The following is a 22,691-nucleotide window of genomic DNA, read 5'->3' on the forward strand; positions in this document are numbered from 1 at the left end:
CATTCATTGCATTAAAACATAAAGAAAAAAAAAAAAAAACTGTAAGAAATACATACAGGCTATAGGCTAACATGTTAACGCTACAATCATTGGTATCATAAAATCATACGAATGGTGCTATATTTGTATGTTACAGCAGCAAGACACACCAAAAAGCAAAGTAACAGAGTAACCAAAATATTAAGTTTAAAAAAAATGCACAATATATACAACAGAATAACAGAGTATGACAAATTAAATATCAGAATATAGAATATATAAGATAAAACAAAAATGCACAGTATATACAATGAAATAGAGTAGTGTTAAAAATGTATTTATTTATTTATTTAAACAATAAAAATGATTGGAATGATGTAGTTCAAGTCGAACGTTTATTCTGTCAGCTCGTATAATGCCATGTTCTGCCATTTATACCATGTTTCAATGTGTGTGAAATGTTGATATTTGTTATATGTTTTATACAACTAAAACAGCCTGGGGTCAAATTGACCCCAGAGAACACCGATGCGTACAGAATGCGTCCAGGACATTGAAAACATATTATCATGTTCATTTAATGTTTACCCAGTTGTCCCCATTCCCCACAGGAAAAGTCATTAAATATGAAGCAAAACAAATGATGTCAATCATTTATTTGGAGATGTTAAAAATTGATTGGGTCAAATTGACCCAAAGGTAACAGGAGGGTTTTAAAGGGACAGTTCCCCAAAAATCAAAAATATGTATTTTTCCTCTTACTTGTAGTGCTATTTATCAATATAGATTGTTTTGCTGTGAGTTGCCTAGTTTGGGAGATATCTGCTATGGAGATGTCAGCTTTCTCTCCAACATAATGGGAATAAATAGCACCTGGCTTGTGGAGCGCAAAGTGCCAAATAAAACATACATTTTGAAAAACTGGAATGACTCTTCGCAGAAATCATGACCCTGTTCGTCAACATACCTTATAGTGAGCAGTTTCATATATGATGACAATCCAATTGATTAACATCCATTTATATATATGTACACACGTATATATATCTATATATCTGTTATAGTGAGGACACCTGCCTAAGTCGGGGGAGCAAACATGAAGAAATCAATCAAATTCACAACAACAACAGATAAAAGAGGTAAGTGATCTATTTTCATTGCAAAAGAACAGACACAATAATAGAGTTCTATAAAAAAAGCAAGTAACAATAGGTAACTGAATATAGCTTTACTTCTTTTTCTAGCAGACACTGAGAATGGGTAAGTTTGTATTGATTGACATCTCACACACAATAAACTATGTTTCAGAACACGTTGCCTGCATGTTATTGTTACTTTAATGTACATGTGTTACAGAGATGAGAAGAAAAAAGAAAATACTCTGAGTGTTGGATACTTTCAGCTGGTAAATACTGTGTTTTTGCGCCTTTTGTTCTCAAACAGTGGTAGAAAGTAACTCAGTATATTTTACATTACTTTACATTCATATGACACTTTTGTCCCAAGGGACAAAATAGGTGCTTTTACACAACGTAGGACCACGAGCTATCCCCAAAATGGGGAGGGTATCGCTTTCACACGGATAACTAAAAGCCTGTTCAGTGCTAGCAAGGTTGTTGAGATGTAATCTATAAAGGTGGGTTTTTAGCTTGATGAAGATATTTACATCAGTCCTGTGTATCAATGTTGAGCTACTTGAGTATCTCTATTCCACTATATTTTCTTTCTGCCTTTGTTACTGGTTAACATATTAAGATTTAACATAAAAACATGCTATAAGCTGTTAAAATGTTATGTTATCCGTTACAGAGGGCATTTTCCTACAGAAGGAGTACTTTGGAACTTCAACTTGTTATAATAATCATGTACTTGACAGCTTATATTACTCATGTACCTTTACATAAGTAGGATTTAGTTTGTCAGACCTTTACTCGTGATGGACTATTTCACATTGTTGCATTGATTCTTTTAATTATGTAAAGGATCGGAGTCATTTATGTACCCCTCTACACCACTGTTATTTACCTCTTCTTTGATTTGATCATCAATACTAAATATTAAAACAAAATGGGTTGCAAATTGAATTCAAATTTGTTTTTGCAGTTTCGCTTTGCCACTTGCAAAGACACCTTGATGATGGTAGTAGGGGGTTTGTGTGCCATCATACACGGTGCAGCTTCACCTCTCATGCTTCTGGTATATAGCAGGATGACAAACACATTTGTGTCTTATGAGATTGAGGTGCAAGCACTGAAAGATGAAAATAGGACATGCAACAACCACACTATCTATTGGAAAAATGGCTCCATATATGAAACAGCTGAAAACAGCTCTGTCTACTGCGGGTAAGTTGTTAGACTGTTCATGTGATTGTTGTTGCAGTTGAAATGCGGCTGTTACTCATTTATTCTCTCTGCAGGGTGGATATTGAAGCAGAGATGACCATGTTTGCATATTACTATGTTGGGATTGGATTAGGAGTTATGTTTGTTAGTTATTTTCAGGTATGTATTTATTGCCATATTCAGGCTCAATTTTAAAACCATCTTAAGAAAGTATGACTCATGCCATTGTTGCACATCTCTCACAAAAATAACTTTGTTCACCGTAGATTTTCTTCTGGATGTCAGCAGCTGCAAGACAAATTGATAAAATGAGAAAGACTTATTTCAGAAAAGTAATGCAAATGGAGATCGGATGGTTTGACTGCAACTCTGTCGGTGAACTGAACACAAGGATGTCAGAGTGAGTTGGGGCTCTTAAAGATCAGGCTCTTATCAATTCATAGCTGGGAGAGTGTTTCATACAGAATAGTCTCTCTGTTCCTTTACAGTGATGTCAACAAGATCAACAATGCCATCGCGGACCAGGTGTCTATCTTCATCGAGAGGATCTCTACGTTCGTGTTTGGCTTCATGGTTGGATTCATTGGTGGATGGAAGCTGACTTTGGTGGTCATATCAGTGAGCCCGCTGATTGGCATAGCTGCTGCACTAATGGCCATGGTAAAGTTGTGAATCAAACAATGATTTCTTAGTACTGGAAGGGAGTACATTGCTACAGTGTGTGGTATCATATGTCACAAAAAAATGTAATCATCTTGAAGATTATCATACGAATAAATGTCTGCTAAGCCCCTATCTATCGCCGAATGAGGTAACGCGATGGTGATTGAGCCGATGGCCCACTGTTGAGATCTCTGGGAAGTGAGATCGACCGCTTATCGGCATCGGTGCCGCCATAGAAAATTGTTTTGGAGATCTTCGGATTGCACCTTTTAAATATGCTTTCTAATGTTTTTGTGTAATTCTTGTTGCTGAAGGCTGTGGCCAGGCTGACAGGACGAGAGCTAACGTCCTATGCAAAGGCAGGGGCGGTGGCTGACGAGGTCCTGTCATCCATCAGGACAGTAGCAGCGTTCGGTGGGGAGGAAAAAGAAACTGAGAGGTATTTCGTAATTTTGTAAGATCACAAGAAGTTGTTCTGCTTTGCAAATGATGATGAGCCATAACCCCATGAGTCTGAATTAAACTGAAATGTGACATTTGTACAGATATGACAGAAACCTTGCAGAAGCTCAGATCTGGGGAGTGAAAAAGGGCACGATCGTGGGCGTTTTTCAAGGATACATGTGGTGCATCGTTTTATTGTGTTTCGCTTTGGCCTTTTGGTATGGATCTAAGTTGGTCATAGACACCAAGGAGCTGTCTCCTGGTGCTCTTATTCAGGTATGTGAAAATGAATTAATTCAACTTCTGATACTCTACATCATATAATATGAGTGTTTGAAAGTCAGGCCTTTGTTTCACCATGAAGCTGCTATGTTTCTTTCCAGGTGTTCTTTGGAGTACTCATGGCAGCCATTAACCTGGGCCAGGCCTCACCCTGCCTGGAGACATTCGTTTGTGGTTGTGCTGCAGCGAAAAACATCTTTGACACGCTTGACCGGGTAAAATCTGAATGCTACTCAAGACTTTATTGCAGATATAATACAGATTTGAAACAGAACATTTGAAGAGAAATAACCTTCAATGTAAAATAACATTCTGTTCTGTTATGCTCACAGGAACCAGAAATTGATTGTTTCTCAAAAGAAGGTCACAAATTAGACAAAGTAAAAGGTGACATTGAGTTCCATAATGTCACTTTCTACTACCCATCCCGGCCTGAAGTTAAGGTACATTAACACATTTCTTTGTGTCAATTTTTCCCGTTTCAAAAATGTAACTCACAAAGAGTCCTTAAGGGTCACTAGTCCTTAAGAGCAAACGACTTTTTTTTCAGATTTTAAATGATCTGAGCATGCAGATCAACGCAGGAGAAACCGTTGCTTTTGTGGGACCAAGTGGATCTGGGAAGAGCACCACAATCCAGCTCCTCCAAAGGTTTTATGACCCAAAGGAAGGAATGGTAACAATCTGAGCAACTGCACAGACACACAGGATATCGCTGGAGAAGTTGAAGGCTTCGGTGTAATGTCACATATTTAATTGTCGTTCTCAGGTGACTTTGGACGGCCATGACATTCGCACTTTAAACGTCCAGTGGCTCCGATCTCTCATTGGTATTGTAGAGCAGGAGCCAACGCTGTTTGCTACAACCATTGCAGACAACATCCAGTTTGGTCGACCTGGAGTAACCATGGCAGACATCATCCAGGCGACAAAAGAGGCTAATGCCTATGATTTTATCATGGATCTGCCACAGGTACACTTACGTATTTAAATATGATACAGAATAATTACAGTGCATACAGTTTCACAGTCAAATATGTGAATTTGGGCAGCCTAACATTAACATGTTGCTACTTCTCCCACCAGACATTTCATACTCTGGTGGGAGAAGGTGGAGGACAGTTGAGTGGAGGACAGAAGCAGAGGATTGCTATCGCTCGAGCTCTGATCCGAAACCCCAGGATCCTGCTGCTAGATATGGCCACATCTGCGTTAGACAATGAGAGTGAGGCTGTGGTCCAGAAGGCACTGGACAAGGTGAGCCACTTTCTGTCCATAGACTACATCATTGAGTGCACTTTGACCATGAACTTCAGCAACACATCCTGTTTTGTGGAATTACCCTAATAGCTGGTATTTGTGCAGGTGTGCATGGGCAGGACAACAATCTCTATAGCCCATCGTCTTTCCACAATTAGAAATGCAGATGTCATTATTGGATTTGACCATGGACGGGCTGTGGAGAGGGGAACACAAAGTGAGCTCATAGAAAGGCAAGGTGTCTTCTTCACTCTGGTCACCCTGCAGACTCAAGGCACATCCAACACAACTAAAGGTAAGATGTATTTAGGGCTGCTCATCATTACAGTAGGGTTGCATGCAACTACTGGTCCTTATAGATTCATCTGTGGATTTTAAATTTTGGATCTTTCTATGTATAAAATTCCAGAAAACAGTGACATATTTCTATCTTATGTCTATCTTATGTCCAAAACTCAAATATAGTTAGTTTGCTGGAGAGACAGAGCGGTTGCTATTGTTGCTTATAATCTCTAAAAGGTGCTCAATTTCCAAAGTCAAAGCGTATCTATTGCCTCTACACGGCTCTCAACATGGTGACGCCTGAATTGGCGGCCCGACGTTAACAGTGCTAACAGCATAAATAATGCTCCTGACAGAGCTAACAGTGTTAACCTGAGAGGGAACCGGAGGGTGGTGTTACGCTAACTGTGTTGACACCGTCGGTCAGGCGGCGTTATCAGCTGTTGCCGCTCTATGGGACTTTAATCCTGTCTCCCTGTACCCACACATTCCTCCCAGTATCACAAGAGATTGTTTCAAACAGCACATTTCAAAGCCCTCAGCAGTCGGCAGGAGTTAGTGGGCAATCCTAGAAAGGTTCTTCCTGTTTATGTTAAAGGAAAACAGAAGCTTCAAAACTTGTATTAAAGCTGTATTGCTTTTTTTTAACTTCCAGATGAGAATAGGGACGCTCTCGAGGAAGACTTTGATCTAAAAGTGGGGAGCCGCACATCCAGTAAAAGGTAATGTAAAAATCCAGCTCAAAAAGATCCAATGAGACAAAATACAGTATAAAATAGTCATAAAAAAATAATAATCTGATGTTCTCAATATCACTCCTGTAGGTGGTCTTGTCGGCTGAGATCTCAAAGCAAATTGTCAAATGGCACATTAACAGACAGCCTCACGATCCTTTCGGACAAGCAGTTCACAACAGAAAATGTACTGAGGTTTTCTTTTATGCCGTGTAATACATTTACTTTATCTCTAACTGTCTTGTGGAAATGAATAGCTGCAGTGCGTATTGTTTAACAGACGTGTGAGGACGAGACAGACGAACATGTTGAGCCTGCCCCAGTACAACGTATCCTCAAATACAACCAACCAGAATGGCCCTACATGCTGCTGGGCTCGGTGGGAGCTGCTTTCAATGGCTCTGTCAACCCCATCTATGCTATCCTGTTCAGCCAAATTCTTGGGGTGGGGGTTGCGTATTTCATATATTCTTTTTTACAAGCTGATGTAGTTTGCTGAAGTGCAAATGACTCATATGATCTTTGTATTTGCAGACGTTCGCGATTAGTGACTTGAACGAACAGACGAAACAGATCAACGAGATGTGTATTCTGTTTTGCATTGTGGCTGTGATTAGTTTCTTCTCCCAGTTTTTGCAGGTTTGCGTCACAATTTGCTGAATTATTAAGTCATTTTAGAGTACATAATCTCATTGTCAATTTGATATAATACATACATGTAGACTGACTCTGATTTAATGTTTTAAGGGATATGCTTTTGCCAAGTCTGGAGAGCTGCTGACCCGCCGTTTAAGAAAATTAGGCTTCCAGGCCATGTTGAGACAGGAGATCGGTTGGTTTGATGACCCCAAAAACAGCCCTGGAGCTCTGACCACTAGACTGGCCACTGATGCATCAATGGTGAAGGGGGTAAGTTACATATTTAAAGGCCTGTATGCTTATTTCACATTGTTTATAACATATTAACGATATAGGTTTGGTATTGTACAGTAATTTACAGCATTATTTTGGGGCTGGTATTGCTTTTTCAGGCAACAGGATCTCAGATTGGCATGATCGTGAGCTCATTGACCAGCATTGGAGCGTCTTTCATCATTGCTATATACTTCAGTTGGAAGTTAACTTTAGTAATTTTGTGCTTCCTGCCACTCATCGGGCTGTGTGGTGTGTTCCAAGCTAAAATGCTGACAGGTTTTGCAAATGAAGACAACAAAGCCATGGAAGCAGCAGGTCAGGTAAGCTCCAAAGAGCATTTGCTATCTAGGCCCATTGATATACATTTCTCTGAGAAAGCTAAAGATATAAAATCTTAAATTTCTCCCGCAGGTTTCCAGTGAGGCTCTTGCCAACATCAGGACCATTGCAGGCTTGGCCAAAGAGAGCTCATTTGTGGAATTATATGAGCAGAAACTTGTTCTTCCATTTAAATTTGAGAGGAAGAGAGCCAACATCTACGGGCTTTGTTTCGGTTTTTCCCAGTGTGTCATCTTCATGGCATATGCTGCTTCGTTTAGATATGGAGGCCATCTGGTTATGTCTGAGGGGTTGCAATACATGATTGTTTTCAGGTTGGTAAAATTGTTTCTTTCAATGAGAAAATCTGTCTTTTTCAGATCCCATATTGAAATCTTTTTTTATGTGTTGTGATGTGATTACCAAACATCAACCCAGTGCTTGTATGGTGTTCCTCCAGAGTGATTACAGCTGTAGTAACCAGTGGGACAGCACTGGGCAAAGCTTCCTCCTTCACTCCAGATTATGCCAAAGCCAAAATTGCTGCTGCTCGGCTTTTCAAACTGTTGGACCGAGTTCCTAAAATCAACATAAGCCACGCAGATGGAGAGAAATGGGTTGGTTGATTTCATAAATAAGACCGAATAATACCCAATGGGATGTCACTCTGCCACGATGTTACTTTCAAATGATTAAGCCTATGGTATCCATCTTTAGGATGACTTCAGAGGTAAAATAGAGTTCCTCAATTGCAACTTCACCTATCCAACTCGGCCAGATGTCCAGGTGTTGAACGGCCTGGTTGTGTCTGTGAAGCCTGGTCAGACTTTGGCGTTTGTTGGGAACAGCGGCTGTGGGAAGAGCACAAGTGTTCAACTGTTGGAAAGGTTCTATGACCCTGATGAAGGGAGAGTGGTATGTACACTGATTTAGAAGTTAATTTCATGGATCACAAAGTGAGTTTAATCGATGCCAACGTCTTAAATATGTAATCTTTTTTATTTTCAGTTGATTGATGGTCGCCCATCTCATAGAGTCAATGTGCCCTTCCTACGATCTCAGATTGGCATAGTGTCCCAGGAGCCAGTCTTGTTTGACTGCAGCATAGCGGAGAATATTCAGTATGGAGATAACACATGCAGTGTCAGCATGGAAGCGACTGTTGAGGCTGCAAAGAAAGCCTACCTTCACGACTTTGTGATGACGCTACCAGATGTGAGTGGAAACACTTAAGGACACAACTTTGCATACATTGCCATTACAAATCCTGGTTGTTAGTTTGCAGTAACAATCTTAAATGTATTAAAGTATATCAAAGCAACAAAGAAACAACAGGTTGGTGAGGACGGACTGACGACACTGGCGTCTGGGCAGGCGGGGGTTAAAAAGATTAAGAACACTGGCCAGGTGTTCCCAATTAGGTTGACCTGCAAACAACACACAAGCACATACAGCATATTGTGGTTTTGTTGGTAGCTAATTTGACTGTGATATGAATTATATGCTGCATTAATACAGAGAGCATTCTCATTTTAAGTTGCTCCAAAAACTGCAGCTATAAAGGAGAATAAATACTTCATAGTTTTGACTTAATTTGATTTTTTTTAATTGGTATCTAGATTAGGTACCTGCCTTTCTATATGGCTTGAGAAGGAACACTTCAATGATAGGCTCCTGTGGGTGAAAGCCTTTGAACTCCCCATGGGAAAGAACTTAAATATACTTCATGTACAGTATATAACAATATTGTAAAAAGGGTGTTCTCCCAGTAAGGAGAGACACCTTAACTTCTCACCTTTTTGGCACATCTCAAAGAGATGCATATTAGCCTATGTTTGCCCTATTTAGTTTAAACTCTCTGTCCTTAGGTGTCACATGATCTTCTGCATCTGATTGAGTTTGTCGAGATGATCAGTTGAGCAACTGGGCAAACTCCATCTGCTGAGGAAGAGCACGTGATATGAAAACTCCAGAACAGATACTAAATAGTAGTGAGGATGTTTTTTCAACTGCTGTTTCCATGTTCAAGAATTACATTTAAATCTCAACTTGCAACGAACTGAATACCCCTCTGCTCAGCCTTCAGGTAACGTAAAAAAGCTAAAGGCCCTCTCTAGAGCCATGTGTTCGGTTTGTCTGTTCTGGGTTGCTGTAGAAACATGGTGGTGCGACATGGCAGACTCCTTGAAAGAGGACACGCTCCCTATGTAGATACGAAGGGCTCATTCTAAGCTTACAAACACAGCGATTCTTAGTTTCAAGTGATCATACACCAATGAAAACAATAATTCATATTATATTACATTTCTGCCAATAGATCCCCCTAAATCCTACACACTGCTCCTTCCATGTCTGAAATGGTACAGGTTTACAGCATTGTTGACTTTGTGACCTTTCGCTTTCTCTCCTTCTCTCAATACATTTACGAATTTAAAGAAATATGAGACCCAGGTTGGTGCCCAGGGCTCCCAGCTGTCAAGAGGACAAAAACAACGCATCGCCATTGCCCGGGCCATCGTCAGAAACCCCAAGGTCCTGCTACTTGATGAAGCTACCTCTGCCCTGGACACAGAGAGTGAACAGGTAATGCATTTAAAAACACCCCCAAACAACATGAACATAGAGCGAGGTATTCCTTTGTACAGGTGTATCTTTTTACGATATAACAATCCTGACAAAGCTCTGTTTTCCCGTTAGATTGTCCAGTCAGCTCTGGATGAGGCGAGAAAAGGACGAACCTGCATAACCATCGCTCACCGGCTGTCTACAATCCAGAATGCTGACATCATAGCAGTGATGTCTAATGGAGTCGTCATAGAGCAAGACACTCATGATAATCTCATGGCCAAGAGGGGCGCCTATTATAAATTGGTCACAACAGGCGCTCCTATCAGCTAGACGCCTGCAGACACATAGGTTATGATGAGCATATGATGAAATGTATAAGAATATATATATATATGTATAATTTTACATTTGTGCATCATGCAATGCCGTCATACCTCTCCTTTAAAATAGCTTTCAAAGACAACATTTCAATCGATGCATACCTTTCCATATTAGTCCAAATAAATTGACTTCATCTTCAAATTGTGTTTTTACTTGTCCGATCATCGTAAAACTTCATTCAAACTCGACAGAAACTAAATAGTCATTACAACCGTCTATGTTAATCTTTTCACTGTTCCAATAATCACCAATTCGTTAAAACTTTGTGGTTTGGTTGAAATAAACCCTTTCATTTGCAGAGTTATGTGTTTTTTTTTACCTTGCACAGCATCTGGAATATCTCCATATCTCCATATCACAAGATCGCGAGGGAATCGCGGGATGACAGATCACACTAAAATCCATCTTGCTCGGCTTCAAGTAATATGCGTCTGTGTCAGTTCAACAACACATCGGACATACAGTATCATTTTGGATAATTCCCGAGGTCTGGTAAATGAGGCAACTGTTCTAAATGCGAAGGGTACTTGCTAAGCCGAGCTTGAAGAAACATCTGTGTGTCTGAGTATTTGTCCTAGGACCAATCAGCAGCCTACCCTTTATCGACTCTAACATTAGTTTGTTAAATAGACTATAGAATTGCGTGTGTGTGTGTGTGTGTATACCTTTATTGACTACCATGGTTCTGTATTTGAGACTCCTTTGATGTAATTGTGTCTGTTTAGGGGTATTTTTGTGCCCTTTTAATGTCAAATATTTTTTTAATGTCTAATTTTTCTTACAGTTTCACTATTCTACCTTCCTGCCCAGGGACTATATGGGCTGAAAATAGCAATATGCTAAAACCTGTTACGTTATATTTGTCCTTATTTTCAATAAGGTTCATGTGTGCATTGTCCCTGTTCAAATAAAGAAACATAACTTAGCATTGTATGCATCAATTTGGTGGAAATGTCTTCATCTATCTCAAGGAAAACACCAAATTCAAGTGCCAAGTTACAATTACAACAGTAGGGCTCTCATGCATTCTGTATTACTTTCAGATTTTTGTCATAATATCCCAACTGAGCAATATTGCAAGACTAAAGTTGTAATTTAATGAGAATCAGGGTGAGGCTCCATTAGTGCTCTACTGATGTGGTAGTATCCCTTCAGGCCTTTTCACAGACACACAACCCACCAATAAGGTCGCTGCCCAAACAGAATCATGAAAAATAAGTATCAGATTCAAATCTATAATTTAAAAAAAAGCTCTGAAAGTTTGAATATTAGATATAGTGTTGGCTTACCATTTGAAAACAAGACTGAACCAGTCACCGATAACAGTCGCCCATATCTTCTTGGTGCCCACATTATGAGATGAGATGGAACCAGAGAGGGAAATAAACAGAGAAAATATTTCGAGGGTCTCCCAGAGTTGACATGCAGTTGAGGAAGTCATGGTATTCCCTGCAGTTGTTTTGGAGGGGCTGTATAACGAGCACCCCACGGCTGTAGGCTAAATCCATTCCCTTTCTGTGTGCCTGAGTGACCCAGCTGCTTCTCCATGAACCCCTTCTACACCGGGGATAGCTTTATATCTCAACCTGGTATAAATCATTCAACAGAGCGATGGCAACAACTGCAAGCTATTCAGTTTGAGCCCACACGATATAAAATAATGTGTTCCCAAGTCGTGAGAGCTCCACATTTTAAGAGATGTTACAAAAGCTGTTTACAAGCTGCGAAGCCTTTAGAAGTTTTACAGACCATTGCTTTTATAGTTGTTACATATTAGCCATTGTACACACTAGAAGAGATCCCTTGATCCCTTCAGCCTCATTTATATTCTCTTTCTCAGTGAAGCAACAAAATGGACTTTCCATAATACTGCAAAACACAGTCCATCTGACATCCACAGTTCAGCGGATCTATCGTCATGTTTTTTGTCCCATTTAAAAAGCACAGTCATCTATGTCAGAGTACTTGGACATTCAAAATTGGTGTTATGAAAGCTTGTAGGCTTCAGTATTCTGAACTTGATGTTGGGTATTTTGGGCCCACTCAAACTTCCTCAGTTTCACCACAAGGTGGTATAATTTCTCAATAAAGATAAAAGTTGTATTGTGGGAACTCCAAGGTGCCCTTGGCTATATTTAAATGTTTTGCAGGAAATGAGTTACGAAATAAAAAACTCTAAATTGTAAAAAGTGTTATTTACTGATTTGTAGGCGAAAGAAGAAAAAAAAATTGACCTGCAATAGTGCACAGTACTAAACATTCATACATTCATTCATGGACATATCACCTTTATACGAGCCTTGAAATGCAAGCTCGGAGGCGCTAAATAAAAAAAAGGTAAACAAAGAGGACTTGCACATTGTGTATGGGTGTTCAGCCTGGCCTATTACATTTACACAGGCACACTACATTACTGTCAGGGATTTTGGATGGTGCATAAAAACACATGAAATCCGAGTAATGCAAGTGTAGCCGGCAATGAAATGTCCCTCCTGGGCTACTGTGGAGCTGGATATGCCTTAGCCCCTCCCACTTCCTGGTTCCCAATTTGTTTGTTCCACCATAAATAGCCATACCATTGGGTGCATTTTTCCCTTTCTCGGAACTCCAGGCTCTCGGTAGGTGTGAACTTTAGCTTTGTAAGTGAGACATATTTGCCGTGGGTTTCACCCGTGTCTTATTTTACTCTAGGTCCAGCTCCAAAGAGACTCCCACTTCCCCGTCAAGCCCTCCAGATGGGTGTTGTGCAGTGAGCAGGCAGGAGATGTTGACTGCCACTGCTGTTTTGTTTAACTTGTCAATTTAGTTGTATTCGTGGTTTTGTTTTGCTTGGTTTTGTTTTGCATGGTTATGCGTTGCTTGGTTTTGTTTTACATGGTTTTGCCTCTATTATAACCTATCTCACAGGTATATTAGATGTATACATTTTTATTGTCTTTTAATATTAAATTGTTTGTTGTAATAAATGTTTTAATCTTGGGGTAATCCTTTGTCTCAGTAAGTCATTCACCGCCACATGTACCCTAAAAGATAATCTGTGGGCTTTTGAGTGGTTTGAGCCGGTATTAACGGTGCAGTGCACGGTAAATACAAAATCCCAACCAGAGCCTTGTCGTCGCCCGTGGTCACACAAGCATAGACTTCAATACACACCTAACGTTAGTTTAGTCAGCAACTATTTTTTAAATATTTTATTAATATGATTTTATTTAGTAAAGGTCTATTGTAGTTTAAAACTATTTTCGCTAGATGGCGAAAATAGTTCTTTGTGCCAACCACCATTAAAACAAGAAAAGAAGAAGATACATAAACGTCATTTCCGGTGTTCTTTCCCCGCCTCCTGTATGCAGACCGCGGATATTTGAAAATAACGACTGGTTCAGTAGTAAGACATTAACTCACAAAGATCAACGGCCGTCCATTGAAACATGTGAGTACCGCAATGTCATCCACATCTACGTAATCTGTTAGCTAATCCGATATCAATTTGTAAAAGTCCATTGACTTAATTTCCTGCGTAGCTAACGAGAAGTAACGCGAATGTTGGGCACGCTAGGGCTAACGTTAACCGTTAACGTTTGTATTTATTTCTCAGCTTCAACCTCAACATAAAGTACTATAAAATATATATTATATTGCATAAGTGCAATGCAAGCTGAGAGTAATGTTTTTGTTGTTGCATGTAGCTACAGGATTAGCATTGTGCTATCTGTTTTATTGCAGATTGTGAACATCATGACGTCCATCACCGATAAAAAAACGAGTGACGGGTTCATTAGTGCTATGGAGGAGATCCACAATACACATCTTACGACATACGGGCAGATCACCGACATGACTACAGAGCTGGGCCAGTCCCACAAACAATTTGTGAAGTCTGCACTTGGTATGTTTGAGACATTGTTTATTGGGACCCAAAGTAGTTGTTGCCTTGTTCCCGGGGTCTATATTCAAATCAAATATAGGCAGTAATGTTTACACTCATACTTCATACAGTATATAGTTACACAACGTTTTTTCCTTTTGTACAGATATGTGTTTAAAGAAATGTAAGGATGATGAGATGCTGTTTGAGACAATACAGATATTCAAAAGAGGTGAGTTTATGCATTGCATATGGGCCTTACATGCTTGCCATCAGTGTGTTTCTATGTTTACAAGTTATTGATCAAGATTTTATTTTCCATAATTTTCATGTGCTGAATAATTCCTCATTATCCGATACAAACAGATGGAACAACAAGTTGTAATGCAGCTTCATTGTTTTATGTGAGTGTATTTTTGTCCTCAGACTTGGTACAGAAAAAGGCGTCATTGAAAGGGAAACAGCATGCTGTTTCTGAAATGATATCTGAGAATCAGCAGAAGGAAATGCAGAAAGATGACACCATCCAGAAGATAGAGAAACTTAAAGAGGAACAAGCTAAGAGAAAGGAGTGTACGTTTGTATTTCAAAATAAAATGAATGGCGTAGATCACACATTCATTTGTGAGTAACATTTAGTAACTGACCCGTGCACCTTTCGCTTTTCAGTAATACAGTCTCAAAACAAGGCAAACAAAAACAGACTGAGGAATCTCCAGAAATCCAGAGCAGTCTTTCAAGACCATTTAGGGATGGAGATGCGAACAATCCTCGGCAAAACACAATTGGCTAAAGGTATGCCAAACATGAATATTTGTATTCAGTATCTTTTTGCTTTTCTAAATATGAATTAATAGCAATTAATACACATAATTGTATTTTGTCTCAGGTAATGACTTGACTCTCTTTAATTGAAGTAACTATGACTTCAGATCCTACAGAATGTGTTTGTTGTCGTTGTAAAGGGGAAAAGCTGCAGTTTGTTTTCCGAAATATCAACCGGTCGGAGCAGGAGAGCGCCTATGTCGTCACAATGGGGATTAAAGAGGACTTATCGTACCAGAGTAAGTTCCGCACACATACTGTATATCAGAAAACTCTTCTGTAATAGCATCATTTAATGCAGTTGAATGAAACTATGACTTTGCCTTCACTGAAACGATGTTGCTCACAATATTCTATATTTGTCTTATTGTCACTAATGCCATAAGAAAACCAAAACAACAATTAACTGATCATACACTCAAGTATCTCCTGTGTAGCCAAAGCCTCGTATGTCTTAACATTTCTCTGTGTCATAGTGCTCCACTATTATCCAAAAACGATTAAAATCATATAAATGTGTTGCACTGGCTGATGTGTTCCTTCCCATGAACACGACCACTGTAGTTTATTATGGATTGAATCCTGTATGCACTGCCTCGATGCTATAGATACACACTGGAGCACCAGATGTGTCTTAATCTACAACTTACAAATGTAGCATTTCTAGTCCCTAACAAAGGCAGTGTGTACTCCTGTTTGACTAAGATTTTACCTAAAACTACATTACCCAGCTGATTTGGGAAATTATTTAGAAATAAACTATATATTTTGAATATTAAAGTTTTAATTATGAAGTAATCATGGCAGTTCCACTGACCGTTTTAAAGTATTGAGAGTCCTTCACAGTTTTTGGTCTTTTCATGGTATTTATTGACAATAATACAAATAGAATATCACCAGTTTTATCCTCTATTGTAAATGGCTTCTATAATTACGTTTTTCATTTTCCACAGTTGTGTCCAGTGACCCCGCGCTTGAGTGTTTGCCAGTCTTGGAAAGCCGGCTTCAGGAGACCAATAACTTGGCAGCATTCCTGGCAAACGTCAGGAATAAGTTTATCTCTCAGGCTCGCTGCTAAAATAGAATGAATGGGAGAATAAAATGCCATGCAGTGATTTTGAAAGGGCGGGGGGGTCCTCTGTGAATTTGGAGGGAGGATAATGGAAAATGCTTATAAGAATGAATAAAGAAAATGTAATTAATATATCAACACTGGTGTTTATTTTATGCAGAAATGTCCTGTCATTATTGAGCATGGTGGTATTACAGTTCATTGGATACTGCTAATTGGCATTGGTTGAAACTTTGGAGTTTGGCCTCGAGACAACAGGTGTTCTGGGGTCTCTAAGTCCTGAAAGGCTCACCAGTTTACTGTAGATGTCCAGAAGTAAATGTTAAAGTATTAATTGATCATTCACATATGAGGTAAACAGTTTTCATTTATTTTCTCAAGTCATTACTCAGTTTAAAGCGGGTGGGGATAAGTTTAGTTTTATTTAGCGGGGCTTTTTTTTTTACTTGTGTAAATCATATTAATCTATTAAAATACATGTTCACTATAGTAGTTCATCTGTACACAATGTGGCATAAATAATGAAAAACACAATATTGGAATTAAAAGACTTTAGTTCTAACTGCACTACAAAATATCTCTAGAGAGCAGTGAGAACATCATAGATCCTGACAGAGGAGCATTTATTAAACTCAATGCTTTTGTTTTTATTAACATTTTAAAGCCATGGATATCATCAGTCCGTACAAACATGTTCTAGTTTGTATGAGGCGTCCAGTTGTCATTACATGTTCGGCTCTTTATGACTGAATCTTTTTGATTGAGGGTGAGTTCTATGTAGTTGTAGATTAGTTGTGTCCGTCAGGCATCGGATGATTTGACGCTGCTCAACACAGGCAGCTCCTCAACATAGGTTGAAGGGAAATGGCCTTTCTTCCCGTGAAGTTTGCCAAACCACCAACCGTTCTCTTCCTTTCCGTAAATGTCTAGAAGATCTCCTGTGACACAGAAATCCAGTCCTTTCATTAGATCATTGATAAACCTCTACTGTCTAAGATATTCTGCCCTTGAGTTGCCACTTACCTTCTTTCAAAGTCAGCTCATCGTCCTGTCCAGGTGTGTAACTGTACAGGGCCTTGCATTTCCCGATACTGCACAGCTCCGGTGTTACTTGAGCTGTTCGATGTTGATATTTTTCATTGCTTTAATTTCAGGATGAAATTCCAAATGTGCTGAATTGAAATAAATCTTTGTAGTACTACCTTGTTCTTCGTCATCATTGTGAGGCAGGTATCCATTAACAGTCCTGCCGCCCTCTACAGTTTCATGTGTTGTAGCTGGTGAAGGGACTTGGTCGTTGGCACTCGGCGGCGAAGCCTCCGCGGACTTGAGCTGTGCCTCAAACTGAACAGGCCCTTTGTAAATGATGGAGGCTCTCAGGGATTGTCGGGATCTGAACGGGGTCCTCCTGAGTTTGACTGGACGAGTCAGTTGAACAACGCTGTGCTCGCAGTCCTTAAACAGAAGCATAGTTTCTTACATAAAATGCAATAGTTGTGGTTCCTAACTGGAGGTACTTCTGCACATACTTTAGCTAATATGAACACGTCTAAATATAGAGGTTATTGTATGCTGTACAGATCGTTAAAGCCCTTTGAGGTCAACTTGTGATGGTGGGCTGTATCGACTATATTCAAGATCAAGCCTCAACAACCGGTGGTTGTAGTACGAATGCAAACTTACTAAAAGGAATACAATGTGTTGCATACAAAATAAGAACCATATCCATGTTGTGTAAGTAAAAGTATGAGATGATCGTACTTTTAACGATTTAAAACACTTTTAGGTGGTCTTGGGAATCAGTCTTATACCTGTATCTTTAAATATAATCAAAGTCTCCCACACAGCTGTTTTTTAATCCAGCTATTCTTGCATGATCACATGACATATGAAGTATAAAAGGCTGTTTCACAATTAGCAAAACACCTTTCACACTATCCTTTTAAGAAAAGTCAAATACTCTTTCTCACATCGTCTGTCCATTATTCCAATCATGTATGTCACTGTGGTTTCAATTGGTCTGCTTTTAATGCTTTATTGATTGTTCATATTATATATTCCATTGCTGCCAATATATCCTCTTAAATGCTGTTACGCTTAACCACTACTCCAGAACATACCTTCATGTCTTGAAAGTGATGCATGTAGTCTTACCTTGTCTTTCCATTTCACAATGCTTTCACTAAATCGGTGAAAGGTCTTGGGTTTGCCCTCTAATTCAGACAGTGATGCAGAGAGTTTGTAGCGAGTGGCGTCAAGGAGATCCAGCTTTAGAGTACTCTACAAGTAACAAGGTGGCGTGAGTGAAGGCTACAGCAAATCTAATTTATGATCAATTGAAAGTAAATATCCATCCACTCGACACGCTGTACACCTGCTTACCTCATCAATCTGCAGTTCAGTTTCCTCGAGGTTCTTTTGGTTTGAAAAAGATGGATTTTCAGAATATGTTCTCATCAGTTTTTCAATTCCTGCAACGACAATGTTGAAGGTGACTTAGAAACAAAATGAATGTCCTCCCGCGGTGCTGTCCATGAATCACTAAGCTTTACTAAAAAACGATTCCGGGATCATGTGCTCAACTCGCCTTCACGGTCTTTCTTTGTTTTTGTAATACTGTCCTCCAGACGCTGCAGTTTGAGCTTTATGGCCTCTTTTCTTCGGCCTTTGGCCATCAGTGATTTGCTGTCCTCCTCCTGAGGCATCCAGAACACAGATCACGCGTCAGCAACTGATGGTCTACATCTTACCACTGAGCCAAAGCTACAAGGTCATGTGGACTGTGATCATTTCCTGGACATTGAAACATGCTGTTGTCACTACGGCACTGCACATTCATATCCATTGGGATTAGGTTAATATCACGTTTTCAAGTGAGACCTGAGAACAACCTGACAAATACATAAAACAATTCATAACACAACATAATGTTAAAAGCAGTAATATATATATCTATAAGAGCACACTAAAACCTTCATGTCAGGCCCTGTCAGAAAATGATAAATACATTTCTGTGGCTTGCAAACTGGGCCCCCCATCAGAAGGACACCCCCTGCAGAGATGACTGGGTGAGTCTGTGGCCTGCAGACAAGCTTTCTCAGAGCTAAACATTTCAGACTTACAAAATAATCAGCCATCAAAAACTCAGCTTTGTGGTCTTCAGCTGTGATGCTGTTTTCCTTCACCAGGGTTTGTATGTCTTTATCCATGTCCACCCTTTGGACCGTCTGCTCCATCTGTCTCTGGCCCTGGAAGTGGCAGATATAAGTTATAACATCCATCGATGATTCTGTGAACATTGAGCAGGATGGGGGTCAGGGTGTCTTTACATGTTTGAGGGTCTGCCCAAAGCTGGACATGTGGAGGTTGTATCTACTCAAAATGTTGCAAAGAACTTCAACCCGCTGTTTCTCCACCTCCTGTATGATCTGAAAAAAAAGCAGAAGTAGCACCGTGATGCCTTGTCTACAGACAACTGACATACTGCTTTATATTCCGTTTGCTGCTGCCTTTAATTGAACCACATTCAATTCCTATATTAATCAATTTCCTGCATTTCTGAATTTTACTACTGTATTTTATTTCTCACACTGTTTAAAAATGTTTTAATGCAATGAATGTTCTTAATTGTTTTTAAATCTCCTTTTCTTTTGCCTTGTGTTTTGATGCTTTTAATGGTTTTATGTGAAGCACTTTGAATTACCTTGTTGTTGAAATGTGCTCTACAAATAAACCTGCCTTGCCTTGCTTGTAGAGCTTTTTCTGCAACCAAAAGCTCACTGGTTCAGCTCTTCTCACAAATGAGGTGTCATTGAGCAAGACACTAAACCTACCTGTTCACTCACAAAAAGGCACTCTGGATAAGCAGAACAACTAAACGCCTACAGTGCGAGAATCAGGAGAGCATTTATTTTTTTCCGCACCTGGTAGCAGTTTTTCAGTGTGTTTTCCCACTTGAGCCTCATCCGATGACCCTCCATGTTGACATTAAAGTACTCCTCGTCCACCCGCGCCTGCAGCTCTGCAGACTTAGTCAGCCTGTTCAGCATCTGTAGTCAAGAGCAGGACAACAATTTCGCAAGCTTCCTAGCAGCTTTTAATAAATAGAGCTGTAGATTGGTCAACATATACGGAACCTTTTGTTTTTCTTTTTCCGTGCACATTTGCCGGTTGTTCTCAACAAAGTTGAACAAAGCCTCATGCTCTCTTGTTAATCCAAGCAATTTCTTCTTTACCTGTTTTAGACGAGGAAAGACAAGAATCCACGTTAACATATCAGTGATATAACAAATCATATTGGGAAATTCTAAATGTCATTAGTGGCAAGGTGTATAGTCCATTAAATGGATGCCTGCTGGATTATTTATATGATCAATATCTCTTTATTTATATTTCTGTCAGTCTTTTATTCCATTTATTCAATTATTGCACATTTTAGATACTTCATGTAAATTGAAATAGACATATATGTTGCTCTGTATGAATAACAATAGAGCTTTCTATAAATCCCTCATCTGTAACAGTTACATAATGCAAAACAACACATTCACACTGTGGTGTTATAGTTGCTGTAAACCTCGGTGTTTCATAATTTACACATTGTGCATAACATGTGATGAAGTCATATAAGCATCATGGTGCCGTCATAATACTTCCTTAACAGTACCAAGAGGCCTGTAAGGCTTCATAACCTGTCATGCAACAGTATTGTGATTTTACTTTTAAGAGCTTGTAACTGTTTCAACACATCATGATGCATTGTCAACCTAGCATTACATGCATCTACAGTATTATACATCAAAGGTTTCACTATATTTTGCATAACATTGATCGTCACACAAACCTTATGAATTAAGTATTTATGGATCAGCAGTAGGATAATACATATCTAACTGATTCATATTTCTGCTACATGTTTTTTTCCTTCTTTACCTTGAGTTGCTCGCTCCAATTAGTCGTCACACATTTTCCAGTTCTTTCAATGGCATTGTCAAGCTATCGAAGCACAGAAAAGGTCAGAGGCACGTTATGACAGGAAGCTTTCAACACACAAATAGCCTGATACAAAGATAAAGAAATCATTCCATACAGGTCTCTTCCTCTTATTGTGCTCGTCTAAGACTTGTCGTATTTCCAGGATTGCTTCTTGCTGAAATGCATTTCCCAATGATCTGAAATGAGAACAACACACCTTATTTAACTCCACGTCTTTGGTTTAATCGGTGGACAGGCACAGTTATGAGGTGAACTCGGGTTGACAACTACCTGTGGGCATCTGCTCTCGAGTACATCTCATCTGACACGTGACACCAGGCACTGTAGGTGGTACTGAGTGGGGAGCCAGCATGAAAAGGTTAGCGCTGTAGGCTCATAAGCCTGCCAACTGCCTGTGTTTTGATCACATTTAACTTGCTAGGTGCATATTATTTCCCATGATGCCATTATTTCTGTACACCACTTGGCAGGAAGAGGTCATGTGGAACACAAAACAGGCAAAAGACAGAGCCAATTCAAAACTCAGCACCGTGTCTCTCTTACTTATTTGACATTCCTTTGGAGGCCCTGATGAGTTTGCCAGCAAGTTTTTGTAGTCCTTTGGCATAAGTAAGTTCCAGCTCAGCCCTAAAACAGGAAGAGGTTGCAGCGAGAGACAATAACTGAGTCAAACAATAACTCCTGCCGACATTAATAGTTAGTCTGACGGCCACAACTGTACTGAACCTACCTTTGCTGAAAAACTGTCATAAGTTCTTTGCAGAAGTACTCCCCGGTTTTTGAAAATTGTTTCACATTTTGATAGAGTTGGTTGTACTGAAAGACAGAGAAGGCTCTATGAAGGAATAATGGCCTGAATCCACGGAGTTCAAACCCATACAAAGTTAGTTGCGAATCAAATGCACATTCAAGTCTTATATTTTACCCCAGTGCCTTCCAGAAGTATTGTGGAACAAGAAGAAGTGGATTTTTCAAAGAAATACTCACAGAGCAGGTGCTGATAGGATCCTTCATTGTAAGACTGTGGCTGTTTGTTGACTTTGTACCTGGAACTTTGACCCACCTCCTCCCAAAGTCACTCATGCGGAAATCACCTGAGCCCAATACAAAGGAAAATTCCAGTGAGAGGGAAAAAAAAACAAATATAAACTCAAGCATCATGGCAAGTCAGTCTGCTGCAGATATAAAGGGAATACAAACACAATACAAAGGTGAATGCAGGCGCTTATCTGTCATTCACTGCTAACTAATACAAGTTCCAAACAAAACAAAAGTTGCTTTATTATTTCATGTTGAAAAGAATAGGCCTCACTAACTGGCCCCAAACAGCTATACATATAGGTAAAAGGCTTCCTTGTGCCTCATTAAACCAGCAATAACGATGCTTATTTGGTTATTTGGAAGCAGCAAAACCAAGGTGTAAACACAACATTGACATTTATCACCCTTGACGTTGAGATGCAAATCTTGTGAGCAAACATTTGCCAATTCCCACAACCAGCTGACATGGAGAAAAACTGCATTCATTTGCAGTTGACATGATGAATATATGTCCAATATTCAGTCTCACTTTATGAAGACAACATTATGATAGCTGCAGACTGAACGAAAACAATAAACATGAAAAACGAAACAAGCTGAAATACATTAAAACGATCAAAGGGGAACAGTAGAGTCGAGGATAATTCTCTTTGGGTTCGTCACTATGAGCGGCCCCTTTCACATACAATCAGTCATGTAATTCCTTTAATATATAAAAATGA

The 22,691-nt window shown here is 39.5% G+C and overlaps 3 protein-coding genes across 3 annotated transcripts; 2 read left to right on the forward strand and 1 right to left on the reverse strand.

Annotated features, from left to right (window-relative positions):
• Positions 1 to 1,324: 1,324 nt before the first annotated feature.
• On the forward strand, positions 1,325 to 10,120 carry abcb11a (ATP-binding cassette, sub-family B (MDR/TAP), member 11a; the record flags this gene model as incomplete). The annotated part of the gene is made up of 25 exons (XM_079276629.1): positions 1,325 to 1,384; positions 2,083 to 2,324; positions 2,399 to 2,483; positions 2,591 to 2,724; positions 2,813 to 2,984; positions 3,302 to 3,426; positions 3,533 to 3,707; positions 3,815 to 3,928; positions 4,046 to 4,156; positions 4,264 to 4,389; positions 4,483 to 4,686; positions 4,800 to 4,970; positions 5,079 to 5,268; positions 5,911 to 5,977; positions 6,080 to 6,176; positions 6,270 to 6,434; positions 6,524 to 6,628; positions 6,737 to 6,898; positions 7,021 to 7,224; positions 7,316 to 7,557; positions 7,683 to 7,839; positions 7,940 to 8,137; positions 8,231 to 8,437; positions 9,659 to 9,805; positions 9,920 to 10,120. 25 exons carry the CDS (start codon positions 1,325 to 1,327, stop codon positions 10,118 to 10,120), a joined length of 3,861 nt encoding a protein of 1,286 aa, XP_079132755.1.
• A 3,390-nt stretch (positions 10,121 to 13,510) lies between these two features.
• On the forward strand, positions 13,511 to 16,026 carry spc25 (SPC25 component of NDC80 kinetochore complex). The gene is made up of 7 exons (XM_079277683.1): positions 13,511 to 13,601; positions 13,895 to 14,057; positions 14,203 to 14,268; positions 14,463 to 14,609; positions 14,706 to 14,831; positions 15,002 to 15,100; positions 15,815 to 16,026. Exons 2-7 carry the CDS (start codon positions 13,907 to 13,909, stop codon positions 15,937 to 15,939), a joined length of 714 nt encoding a protein of 237 aa, XP_079133809.1. The 5' UTR covers positions 13,511 to 13,601; positions 13,895 to 13,906; the 3' UTR covers positions 15,940 to 16,026.
• Positions 16,027 to 16,734: 708 nt separating this feature from the next.
• Positions 16,735 to 22,011, reverse strand: nostrin (nitric oxide synthase trafficking; the record flags this gene model as incomplete). The annotated part of the gene is made up of 16 exons (XM_079277631.1): positions 16,735 to 16,871; positions 16,957 to 17,049; positions 17,136 to 17,388; positions 18,088 to 18,213; positions 18,316 to 18,404; positions 18,521 to 18,629; positions 19,056 to 19,181; positions 19,263 to 19,361; positions 19,857 to 19,982; positions 20,070 to 20,168; positions 20,866 to 20,928; positions 21,023 to 21,104; positions 21,199 to 21,261; positions 21,472 to 21,555; positions 21,659 to 21,744; positions 21,916 to 22,011. The coding sequence occupies 16 exons, from the start codon at positions 22,009 to 22,011 to the stop codon at positions 16,735 to 16,737; spliced, it is 1,731 nt and encodes a 576-aa protein (XP_079133757.1).
• Positions 22,012 to 22,691: the final 680 nt, after the last annotated feature.

This window comes from Melanostigma gelatinosum (genome assembly GCF_949748355.1).
Source record: "Melanostigma gelatinosum genome assembly, chromosome: 10".
Taxonomy (NCBI): domain Eukaryota; kingdom Metazoa; phylum Chordata; class Actinopteri; order Perciformes; family Zoarcidae; genus Melanostigma; species Melanostigma gelatinosum.